At 56.2% G+C, this 11467-nt stretch overlaps 1 protein-coding gene across 1 annotated transcript; it reads left to right on the forward strand.

Annotated features, from left to right (window-relative positions):
- Window positions 1-5703: 5703 nt before the first annotated feature.
- On the forward strand, window positions 5704-6683 carry Cox6b2 (cytochrome c oxidase subunit 6B2). The gene is made up of 3 exons (XM_076839161.1): window positions 5704-5959; window positions 6336-6436; window positions 6520-6683. Exons 1-3 carry the CDS (start codon window positions 5773-5775, stop codon window positions 6571-6573), a joined length of 342 nt encoding a protein of 113 aa, XP_076695276.1. The 5' UTR covers window positions 5704-5772; the 3' UTR covers window positions 6574-6683.
- Window positions 6684-11467: the final 4784 nt, after the last annotated feature.

An 11467-nucleotide genomic window follows, 5' to 3' on the forward strand; every position in this document is an offset into this window, starting at 1 on the left:
TGAAGGAGGAGGGCTGGATCCTGGATCCCTGGGTCTGAGGGAGGAGGCTGTGGGGGTGGCCCCCTGGGTCTGAGGGAGGGGGCTGGGGGGCGGACCCCCAGGTCTGAGGCCTAGGGGAGAGGAACTCAGGCAGGACTCCTGAGTCTGTGGTCTCTTGGGGCCCTGACCGTTCATCCGTCCACCCATCTACAGCCGGGCACATCTGATTCTGATGAGGCTCCAGGCAAGGGAGGTGTGATTAAAAACCCAACCCGCTGTATCTCCAACCAAAGCCCCGATTTCACCTTCCTGGGCTCCTATGATCACTTAGAGACACTCCTGTGGAAGCAAGACGTTGAAGAACTAATGGACCCGGAGTCCAGCACTTTATCCTCTTCCTCCTTGGGTCCATCTCCCTACCCACCACCCATGTACCTCTTTCCAACTCGCATCTCTTTTCCTGAGCCCTGTGACAAGGCCAAGAGCATGGCCTCCCGGCAGGGCACAGGCCCACCACTCTCCCACAAGGCCATGCCTGCCCCAACCACGCCCCTGAAAGCACCGTTCATTGTAGACCAGGCCCAGAAGGTGCCGGCAATCCCTGCTCCATCCCGGAAGTCCCCAGCAGCTCGTGCTCCATTCCGGAAGGCCACCACTGGAGGTGGCCCATCACAAAAGCTGCCACCTGCATCAACTATTTCCCGGAAGACCCCAGCCTTGCCTTACCCGTCCCGGAAGCCTCCAGCCCTGTATTTCCCTCCCCAGAAGACCCTCCCTTCATCTCAGCAGGCCCTGCCTCCATCTGCTGCTCCCCCTCCCCCCCACACGGAATCTCTACTCTCACTTGCACCATCCCGCAAGGCTCCAGCCTCACTTCCCCAGTACCAGCCGGCAGTTGGCCCGTCCACCTTGCAGGAGAAGGCCACTGCCAAGCCAGAAGTGTTGCCCGTGGGAATTCCTGGAGGGGACATGCTGGAGAGAGGCAGGTCTGAAGAGAAGTCCAAACCTGTGGTCTTCTTGGGAGCCCAGGAGATAAATAAGGTGGAGATGAGGACCCAGATGATGTCTCTGGAGCTGCCCTTCACCACAACCAAGAAGGAGTCTGAGGACATCTTGATCAGCAAGGCCCGGGAGCTTACCCTGGATGGCTTAAGGGGCAGAGGGAGGCTGGAGGACAGGGCCTACAGGATGAAGGAGGAGTTGACCCTGGATCTGCCTGGCATGAAGTCCAAGGAGGTGGAGCATCAGAAGAAATGGATCAAGACCAGGGAGATGGCCATTGAGGGCCCCCCGCAGGAGCAGAGCAGGCCCTTCTCCGTGGAGGGGCTGGCGATGGCCAAGCTGATGATCATAGCCAACTCCAAAGAGAAGCACTTGAGACTCCCTGAGGTCTCACTGCCCTCTTGGCTCTCGGTGGCTTCTGGAACATCCACCGTGTCCACAAAGGCCCCCTTGCCCTTCAGTCCCAGCCAGCTGACCTTCATGGATGGGCCACCAGTGATTGTCAGGGAGCAGCCAGAGTCACACACCTGGGTAAAGGAGAACACGCAGAAGAAATGGACCGAGAAGGAGCCACCCTGGGACCCAGTGGAGCCTTCTAAGGTGACCCTCTACTCTGTGCCAATCTCTGATAGTCCAAAGATAGTCGATGACCCCCAGGTTCCCATCGCCCTGCCTGCCTCAGGGTGGGAAGACTTGACGTCACAGTCTCCCCTGGGAGCAGCCCCCATCTCCAGGAGCCCGGGCTCAGTCAGAATCGTGGACTCCATCAGGTCCCCAGGCTCAGTCAGGACCCGGGGCTCGCTCAAGTCACCTGGCTCAGTCAGGACCCGGGGCTCGCTCAGGATGCCTGGCTCAGTCAGGACCCGGGGCTCGCTCAAGTCCCCTGGCTCAGTCAAGACACCCGGCACAGTCAGTGAGCCCGGCTCAGTCAAGACGCCCGCCACAGTCAGCATGCCTGGTTCAGTCAGGGCGCCAGGCTCAGTCAGTACACCCGGCACAGTTAGCGCGCCCGGCTCAGTCAGGGCACCCACCACAGTCAGTGCGCCAGGCTCAGTCAGGGCGCCCACCACAGTCAGCGAGCCTGGCTCAGTCAGGGCGCCCACCACAGTCAGTGAGCCCGGCACAGTCAGCGCGCCAGGCTCAGTCAGGGCACCCACCACAGTCAGCGCACCAGGCTCAGTCAGGGCACCCACCACAGTCAGCGCGCCAGGCTCAGTCAGGGCACCCACCACAGTCAGCGAGCCCGGCTCAGTCAGGGCACCCACCACAGTCAGCGAGCCTGGCTCAGTCAGGGCACCCACCACAGTCAGCGAGCCTGGCTCAGTCAGGGCGCCCACCACAGTCAGTGAGCCTGGCACAGTCAGCGTGCCAGGCTCAGTCAGGGCACCCACCACAGTCAGTGCGCCAGGCTCAGTCAGGGCGCCCACCACAGTCAGCGAGCCCGGCTCAGTCAGGGCACCCACCACAGTCAGTGCGCCAGGCTCAGTCAGGGCGCCCACCACAGTCAGTGCGCCAGGCTCAGTCAGGGTGCCCACCACAGTCAGCGAGCCTGGCTCAGTCAGGGCGCCCACCACAGTCAGTGAGCCCGGCACAGTCAGCGTGCCAGGCTCAGTCAGGGCACCCACCACAGTCAGTGCGCCAGGCTCAGTCAGGGCGCCCACCACAGTCAGCGAGCCCGGCTCAGTCAGGGCGCCCACCACAGTCAGTGCGCCAGGCTCAGTCAGGGCGCCCACCACAGTCAGTGCGCCAGGCTCAGTCAGGGCGCCCACCACAGTCAGCGAGCCCGGCTCAGTCAAGACGCCCGGCACAGTCAGCGAGCCCGGCTCAGTCAGGGCGCCCACCACAGTCAGCGCGCCCGGCTCAGTCAGGGCACCCACCACAGTCAGCGAGCCCGGCTCAGTCAAGACGCCCGGCACAGTCAGCGCGCCCGGCTCAGTCAGGGCGCCCACCACAGTCAGCACGCCCGGCTCAGTCAGGGCGCCCACCACAGTCAGTGAGCCCGGCTCAGTCAAGACGCCCGGCACAGTCAGCGAGCCTGGCTCAGTCAAGATGCCCACCACAGTCAGCACGCCTGGCTCAGTCAGTGCGCCCGGCTCAGTCAGGGCACGCGGCTCAGTCAAGGCGCCCGGCTCAGTTAGAACGCCCGGCTCGGTCAGGACGCCCCAGCTGGCCAGGAGAATATCTCAAGAACCTGAAAGCATGCTGAGCCAGCATCCTCTGGCCAAGGCGGGGTCATCCTCGGAAATTCTCCGGCCTGTGCTCTTGGAAATTGACCATAGGAGTGATGTGGTCACCAAGGCAGAGATAACAACGGAAGAACAGGGCTCGTTTCACCCATCGCCCAGGTACTTGGGATCAGCTGCTAATGCTTATTGTCAACTCCTTAGTCTGCAGGAGAGTGGGGATCTGTTCCCTGATGTCACCTTAGATAGACTCTATGTTTATGTATATCTGGGGGGTTGTCGCCAGGGCCCAGGGCCTGCTGAGCTAACCTGCCTAGCATCAGTGTTTACTGTGTCTGGGTGTTGTTCTAGGCAGGAGGGATGCAGCATCCAACAGTGAGGGTGAACATGGGGTATGCTGCTGGCACCTAGTGGGCAGGGACAAGTCAGGGACAGCCCCACCATAGTGCAGGTGGCCAGGGAGGCAGTATGGAGCTGGAGTCATTTGTGTAAACACCTGAAGGCCTCTGCTGAGTACCAAGGCAGGAGCAGAGTGCCTGTGTGTGCCGAGTGAGTCCAGGAGTCCAGATGTGGGAAATGCAGTCAGGGTCCCATCATACAGAACTTTGCAGAAAAGTTTAAGGATTGTAGCTTTTGATGCTGAATAAACTAGGTTTGGGGCACAAGAGTGGCAGGAACTGGGACTGGGGCTGTAGATCAGTGATCGAGTGCTTGCCCAGCATGTGTGAGGCACTGGGTTTGATCTTCAGCACCACATAAAAATAAACAAAGGTATTGTGTTCATCTGCAACTAAAAAATATGTTAAAAAAAAAAGATGTTGGGTGCGTTGGCACACACCTGTAATTGTAGTGGCTTGGGAGGCTGAGGCAGGAGAATCTTGAGTTCAAAGCCAGCATTAGCAACTTAGTGAAATCCTAAGCAACTCAGTGAGACCTCGTCTCTAAATGCAAAATAGGGCTGGGGATGCAGCTCAGTGGTCAAGTGCCCTGGCGTTCAATCCTCAGTATCCCTCCCTCAAAAAAAAAAAAAAAATAATAATGGCAGGAACTGATTTACCTTGAAAGGGCTCTCTGGCTAGGAGTATGAATGCAGAGAGGCAAGGGTGGGAGCTAAGAGCAGAGGGATCATGGGGATCAAAGAGGCTGGGGAGAAGATTGTGAATTCTGTGCTGCATCTCAATTCTGAGATGGTCAGGGAAGCCATGGGGTAGTAGTTGGATAACATGATTCTGGAATTTAGAGGAAGCAATTTGGGGTGTCACTGCCTATGGAAGGGTCACTGATGGAGGTCACCAGTAAATAGAAATGAAGAGACAGCCCAAGTTGTTAAGAAGAACCAAAGTCAGACAGTAGAATAGCAAAAGGCAGGAGCATCCAGAATGCTGTCTGAAGGTGATGAGGGAGGAGCAGCAGGGGACCATATGTCATATGCTGCAAGAAGGAGGGAGGACTGAGACAGGACCCATGGGTCTCGGCAGGGAGGAGACATGTTGGAGAAGGCCTGACTGAAGCAGGCCTGGAGAGCACAGAAGGGGAAGCCACCAGGCTGCAATACTGGGCAACCTTAAAAATGTTATGGCAAGTGCCAGGAACTGGACATAATGGGCCCTGTTTTGTAAAATGGTTCCATTTCCACAAAATGTCCACAAGTAGGTGAATTTGTGAAGACAGGAAGGGGTTTTTCAGGGGCTGAAGGTGGTGCAGGAATAGGGAGTGACTGCTAATGGATTAAGATTTCTTTTGAAGTGATGAGAACATTCTGGAACTGGAGGTGATGTGATTTCACGGTTTGAATGTACTGAATGCTAATTTAAGGGGTACATTGTAAATGAGAGTCGTAAGTTTTATGTAATAGGTATTTTTCGGTGATATACTTAGAGCCTTGGTTTCAGATGTCCTTGACAGTCCCCCAAGGTCCTCTCTGGCTTTTCTGTCTTTGCAGCATGCCGAGTTCCCAGCACTTTGAATAGCAGGTTGCAGAGAACTTGCTCTCAGTCGGCAAACTGTCCAGAGGAGCCCAGCGGGGCCAGGTACCCCTGAGACCCGGATACCTGTATTAGACCTGGCCCTGGCCCTAGCCCTGGTGGGGATCCTGCAAGGCTGTGACCTCACCTTCCCTTTCTCCTCTTCCCCTACAGGCCCCAGGGTGCTGTGCACCCCTACTGTAGGATGCAGAATGCTGGAAAGTCCAGGCGGGGGGATTTTCCCTCTCCAGTAGAGACCAGAGTTATCTATAAGTTTATATTTGGGGGGGGGGCGGGGCAGGGAGAGCCCGCGGAGTAGCCCAACTTCGCAGAGATTAAAAGCCTGAGTCTGAGACTCAGCCAAAGTCCGCCTCAGTGCCTGTGTGTGTGCGCGGCCCCGAGGGGGCGTCAGTCCCAGCCTGGAGGCAGTCTGCACTGTCCCCGCCCGCGTCCCAGTCCGGCCCCGCAACGGCTCCCATTGGATGGGTCTGTTGGGGTCCCAGCCAATCCGACCCGAGGGTCATGTTTTCCTGAGCTGGGCGGAACCCACCCCCCTCAGAAGCCGGAGGCTCCCGGGAACCCCAAGCACAGTGGACCGACGACGCGTGGACATCAGTCTGGTGAGGGCAGGACAGGTGCTCGGGATGGGCTCAGGAACTGGGTGCGGTCAGAGCCCCACGGAACCCCCTCCTGCTCCGCAGGAGGTAAGTCCTCCGAGGATACTGGACGTTGAAACCCAGAAGCCCCCCAGGGGGAAATGGACGACTCCCCCTTTCGACCCGCGCTTCCCCAACCAGAACCAGACCCGTAACTGCTACCAGAACTTCCTGGGTGAGACCTGGTGGGCCAGGTTAGAGGGGAGCAGGGCGAGCGACGAGGGAGGCGGGCAGGCGGGGCCCACCTGGAGTCGCCAGGACCGTTAGGGGGTAGGGGTACGGGCCAAGCCTGGGGCGGGGCCTGGCCCGCGAGGGGCGGGGCCGGAGTGCGAGGGGCGGGGCCGGAGTGCGAGGGGCGGGGCATGGCCTGGAGGGGCGCCGAGCCCTGGGGGAGCGGGGTGAGGAGCTAGAGGGGGCGGGGCGTCAGTGGAGAGCGGAGCTGGGGGTGGGCGGGGCGGGCCGGGCCTGCAGACGGCGGGTCCGGGTCCGGGGGGCGCGGGCCAGGGTCCTGGGCGGGACCTGCCAGGTGACCCGCCCGCGGCACTGCGCAGACTATCACCGCTGCCTCAAGAACATGAGCCGCCGCGGGAAGAGCACCGAGCCCTGCCAGTACTATTTCCGCGCGTACCGCTCGCTGTGCCCCATCAGCTGGGTGAGCGGGCGAGGGGCGCGGGCGGAGGGGCGGAGGGGCGGAGGGCTGGGGCTGAGCTGAGGCGGCCCGCTGCTCCTCTCCAGGTGCAGCGCTGGAACGAGCAGATCAGGCAAGGGACTTTCCCAGGCAAAATCTGACCGCCGAGCGCGGTGTTCCCAGCCTTCAGCGCCGGTGGCCCGTGTCGGGAAGACCCGCCTTAGTTACCACCCCCCCAGTCTAAGCCACCAATAAAGTTGTGCTGTTGCTAGTGTTCCTTGGTGATTCATGGGGGTGGGGCAGGGCTCTGGGGGCCTGTGTCCCAACACTGTTTTTTCTGATAACGGGGGATGGGCAGGGTCAGGACACCGCCCTCTCAGGAAGGGCAGTCAGGGCTCTAAGGCAGGAAGATAGGAAAAAGTCAAGGGGCTCCCGTGCCCCAATTTGGACCAGCCAAGATGCGCATACCCCAGTATACCCAGATGGCTCCAGCGAGTCGTGCCTCTCAATCCCCACATCTACCTGTCACCCAAGTCTTTATGCCCACGGCTCAGCCTCCTCCCCTCCTGTCTGGGTCATCTCCTTTACCTTCCCCCACCCCTTCCACCCTGTCCATCCAGTCTCCAGTTCTAAGGGGTCTTCATATTGCCCAGAGCTGCCCACATTCCTCCCTGCTCACCCTGCTCTGACGCTTTATCTCCTTTCCACCATGTCCTACCCGCCACCTTTTTCCTCTCTGAGCATCACTGTGCCAGTCACATGAGCCCCCTTTCCTAGTAGGGTTCCTGGGATGTGTCATGTCCATCCTTTCCATATCCTAAGGGACAGCAGCAGCAGCCTCCTCTGTTCTCTAAGCAACAGCACCCCCCTACCCCTGTGTGAGTACATGTGCACACAAATGACCCCATCTGTCCCTCTCCCAACTTGGCACTTTGGTTTCTCCCAATGCCCCTTTGGGAAGCTCAGCCTCGGCTGAATCCTTGCTCTTTCCCCATCCATAGCAGCTGCGGAACCAAGCTGCTGAGTTGTTCTGGTTCCAGGTGTTCCTTGAACTGTGGCCTCTCCCCAGGCCAAAGAGTGGCCCTTGACAGAGCCCAAGGGTTCCAGGCTGGTCCTTCCCTGAAACTTGCTGCTGCCTAAGACTATCAACCTCAAATGAAAGCTTGTGAAGGAAGCCCTACATCCTGATCCAGGTGGCCTCAAGAGGCCCTGCTCAACCCAAGGCTCAAAGGTGACTATGACAAATAATAACTCATTGGGTGACCCAGCTGTAGATGGGTTATGTTATCAGAATATTCTAAGCAGGGCAGAGGGGCTGGTCAGTTCAGAGGACTAGCTCCATCCCACCCTCACTCCATGATGACCTGTCCAGCATCCTGCCCAGGGCACATCCCACAGGAACCATCTCCTTGGATGGCCTCCTACCTTCCTGCCTCTGAGAAGCAGGGTGTGGACATGGCTATGGTAGGGGGGGACCACATCTGGTCACTGAACAACCCCAAAGCCACAGAGGTGGCACTTATGCTGGAAGGGAAGCCAGAGGGCAAGAACCTGGAGTCAAGCAAGGTTGGCTGTCTGAGGACTTAGTGAGGTCATCCAGGTAGTGTCCAGAGCACAGGGTCAACACCTGTGCAGCCATGACTAACTTTTTCCTTCCCAGAGCCAGTGTTCTGAACTTTCTTTCTGCCTGAGGCTGCCTCCTCCTCTCCTCTCCTCCCCACCATCATTTGGCCACTTCCTGGTCTCTCATTCCTGGCCTCCCCTGCCAGGGCCTGACTTGCCTTGCTTCCAGCCTGGTGGGCCATCCCACCACAAACCTTGGCCAGCTATTCCTGCCAAAGGCACCTGGTGTGGCTGCCTTCGAGGTCTTCCTTCTCCTCCTCCTCCCAGCCTACTGACAGACACTGTGCCTTGGTCACAGTTGTTCCAAAGGCCCTGAACGCCTGTTTCCCTCCATCTCCATCCCATGACGCACTGCTGCCAGCTTGCTGTTCCATGGCTCCCAGCAGGTTGGTTCTGGCATCTGCATCTTTCCTATCCCGAAGGTCCAGGAGCCTGGATGGGCTCTGACAATAGGTGCAACTGGACTGCAACTGGCCAGTCACATGACCCAGGATAGACCCCCCTAGACCCTTGTACTGTGAACTTTCAGCCCCAATATGGTGATGATACCCATGCTTCCCAGGGCTGTGGGAGAGGGTGAGAATGTAAAGAATCTGGATGAGCCCAGCTGTCCTCAGCGTGTGGGCTGTCTACAGAAACAACTGGAGTCACCAGCAGAGTACAGAACTCAACTCTGGTGTGTACTATTGTGCTGGACAGTGGGGGACTAGATGGGCAGAGGGATGACCCATCACTACAGTCCTGTAACTCCTGGAGGCATCTGGTCTACTTGAGCTCAGCACAAAGGGTCACACAGCACTCCCACAGTAGGAGCTGAGTCTAGAATGGAGGGTCCTCATGACAGGGCTCCTGCCCGCCAAGTCTGAGAATAGTACAGTTGCCTGGCACATGACAACACCTGGGTTCCATGTTGTCTTTCAGCGTTTCCTGTTTTAACTCCTATCTGCTTCTGTCTGACTACCAGTCTCTCTGTTCCTTCGCAGTTTCCTGCTGTCCCCACACATATGATGGAGTCCTCAGGCCTGGGACTTAACCCATCAACCCTCAGACAATTCCCTCTTCCCAAGCAGTTTCTTCCTCTCTGGTGACTGAGCCACCATGTAAGCTCATGACATCTAGCTCCAGCTCCACTGGAGTAACCTCCAGGTCCCACCAGTGGGCTAGTGCCCAGAGCTTCCCTGTGGCACCCTGTGGTCAATGTGGAATCCCAGCCAGGGAACATTGGGCAGGGCTACCCTCTCCATGTATTCCTGTCTATAGATAACCCTGGACATACCCCACCTCTCAGGGCTGTGCTGGCAGCCCATCTCGATACATAGAGAGTGCCATCTTCTCATGCTCAGCGCTTCACACACGCTAAGCAGTAGTCTACTTAGCTGCACCCCCAGCCCCCCTAACTCTTTGTTTTTAGTGCTCTAACCACTGATTTTTAACCTTTTTTCCCCTTGGGTTGTGGATACTTTAAATTTTTTTTTTTTTTAGTTGTAGATGGACAACAATACCTTTGTTTATGTGGTGCCGGGGATCAAACCTAGTGCCTCGCAAATGCTGGGCAGGCACTCTACCACTGAGCCACAACCTGGCCCAGATGGATATACTTCTGAGACTTTGATGAAGGCTGTGAATCCCCAGGAAAAAAAGTTCACATGAATAAGTATTCAGAACGTAAACTAGACTAGGGTTTCAAGAGGTGTGTAGAAGTTCCAGTCTCCAGTCCACAAATCATGGGATAAGAACCCCTGTTCTGCTATCATTCTTTTTTTTTTTTTTTTTTTTTTTTAAGCATTCTGTCTAGAAACCATGGTGACAATGCCTGAATTTCAAAAAGCAATCACTTTTGGGCACTCTTGTAATCCCAGGAGTTCGGGACACTGAAGCAGGAAGATGGAGAGCTCAAAGCCAGTCTCAGCAACTTAGTGAGGCATTTAGCAATTCAGTGAGACCCTGTCTCTAAAAAAAAAGAAAATACAAAAAAGGGCTAGGGATGTGGCTCAGGGGTTAAACATCCCTGGGTTAAATCCCCAGTATCAAAAAAAAAAAAAAAAAAAAAAAAAAAAGTAATTGCTTCAATTTCTGTAGGAAATAAATTCTTTAGTGCCCATTACAGCAAAGATCTCTCCTCTTTCCCTCATAACTGCTGAGTGACCTGGAGTCCCCTCCTCCTCATTAGGAATAGGAGGGAGAAACAAGCAGGGTTTAGCAGGAATGGCACTGTAAGAAAGATTTCCCTTTGCAGAAGGAATGATAGGCCCAGTCAATCTATGCAAGTAAATTTTATATGAAAAAACATTTCTCAAGTCCACTGCCAGGGTACCCTGCCCAGACCATCCACAGCCCACGTGGCCCAGTGCTGCCTCCACTTTCCTATAGGTTCCTTCTCCACCAGGCTGAGGACGGGCTGCTAATACAGATGCCTGGGGCCTTGCCCGCCCAGGGTGACTGTGTCCACAGCTGGCTGACATGGAGGAAAAACACAGGGGCCTACAGCCCACACGTGAACTGTAGAAGTTAGTGTGGTCTAACGAGGACATCTGTGAGGTGCTCAGGGGAAGCCTAGAGTCTGTGAAGTGCTGGCCAGTCAGCAGCTGAGCCATTACTATTCTATCCTGTCAAACAAGGCTTTAGGGTTGCTGTGAGTTAACAGAGGACAACAAAAATCAAGATTTTGGGTTGGACTTGAAGAAACAAGACAGCAGGGGCTGGGGCGTGGCTCAGTAGCAAAGTGCTTGCCTTGCACATGTGAGGCGCTGGGTTCGATCCTCAGCACCATGTAAAAATAAACACATAAAATAAAGGCATGCTGTCCATCTACAATTACAAAAAAGATTTTTAAAAAAAGGAAAAAAAAAAAAAAGAAACAAGACATAGCAGGACTTATTAGTTCAAGCCTGTAATCTTAGTGGCTTGGGAGGCTGAGGCAGAAGGAAGGCAAGCTCAAGGCTAGCCTCAGCAACTTAGTGAGAACCTGTCTCATAAAATAAAAAGGTCTGGGGATGGAGCTGTGGTAGAGCACCCTGGATTCAATCCCCAGAATTGCCCCCCGACCTCTCCCACACATACAGGAAATGAGACCTGCTTGAAAACAGAAAGGCATACCAGGACCACCTCCTTGGTTGGCCAGGCCCATCCAACTGAGTGGGTATGTCTGACTTAACAATTGAGAGAAGGGTGGTCAAGTCCCCATGTACCCTGGGTAAGTCACTCTGCTTCCTGGACCTCAGTTACCTCATACGGAAAACAGGAGAATCGTTTCCTCCTGGGTCAGAAGGCATTTTCAGGGAGCAGTCTGAAGGGTGATGGGGCTTCTGCCTCCATACTCTGCAACCTCAGAACCCATTGCGCTTTATCCTTTCACGACAGCTCACAGCCCAAGGGCTGAGCCTCTTCCTCACCTCCCCAGCAGCTGAGGTACCAAGAAATTTCCAAGGGTAC

The sequence above is a fragment of the Callospermophilus lateralis genome, chromosome 18, assembly GCF_048772815.1.
Source record: "Callospermophilus lateralis isolate mCalLat2 chromosome 18, mCalLat2.hap1, whole genome shotgun sequence".
NCBI lineage: Eukaryota > Metazoa > Chordata > Mammalia > Rodentia > Sciuridae > Callospermophilus > Callospermophilus lateralis.

Coding starts and splice junctions, on each gene's coding strand:
- Cox6b2 (XM_076839161.1), top strand. CDS start 5,773: ATGGGCTCAGGAACTGGGTGCGGTCAGAGCCCCACGGAACCCCCTCCT. Junction 5,960..6,335: donor CTGCTACCAGAACTTCCTGG/GTGAGACCTGGT, acceptor GGCACTGCGCAG/ACTATCACCGCTGCCTCAAG. Junction 6,437..6,519: donor CGCTGTGCCCCATCAGCTGG/GTGAGCGGGCGA, acceptor GCTCCTCTCCAG/GTGCAGCGCTGGAACGAGCA.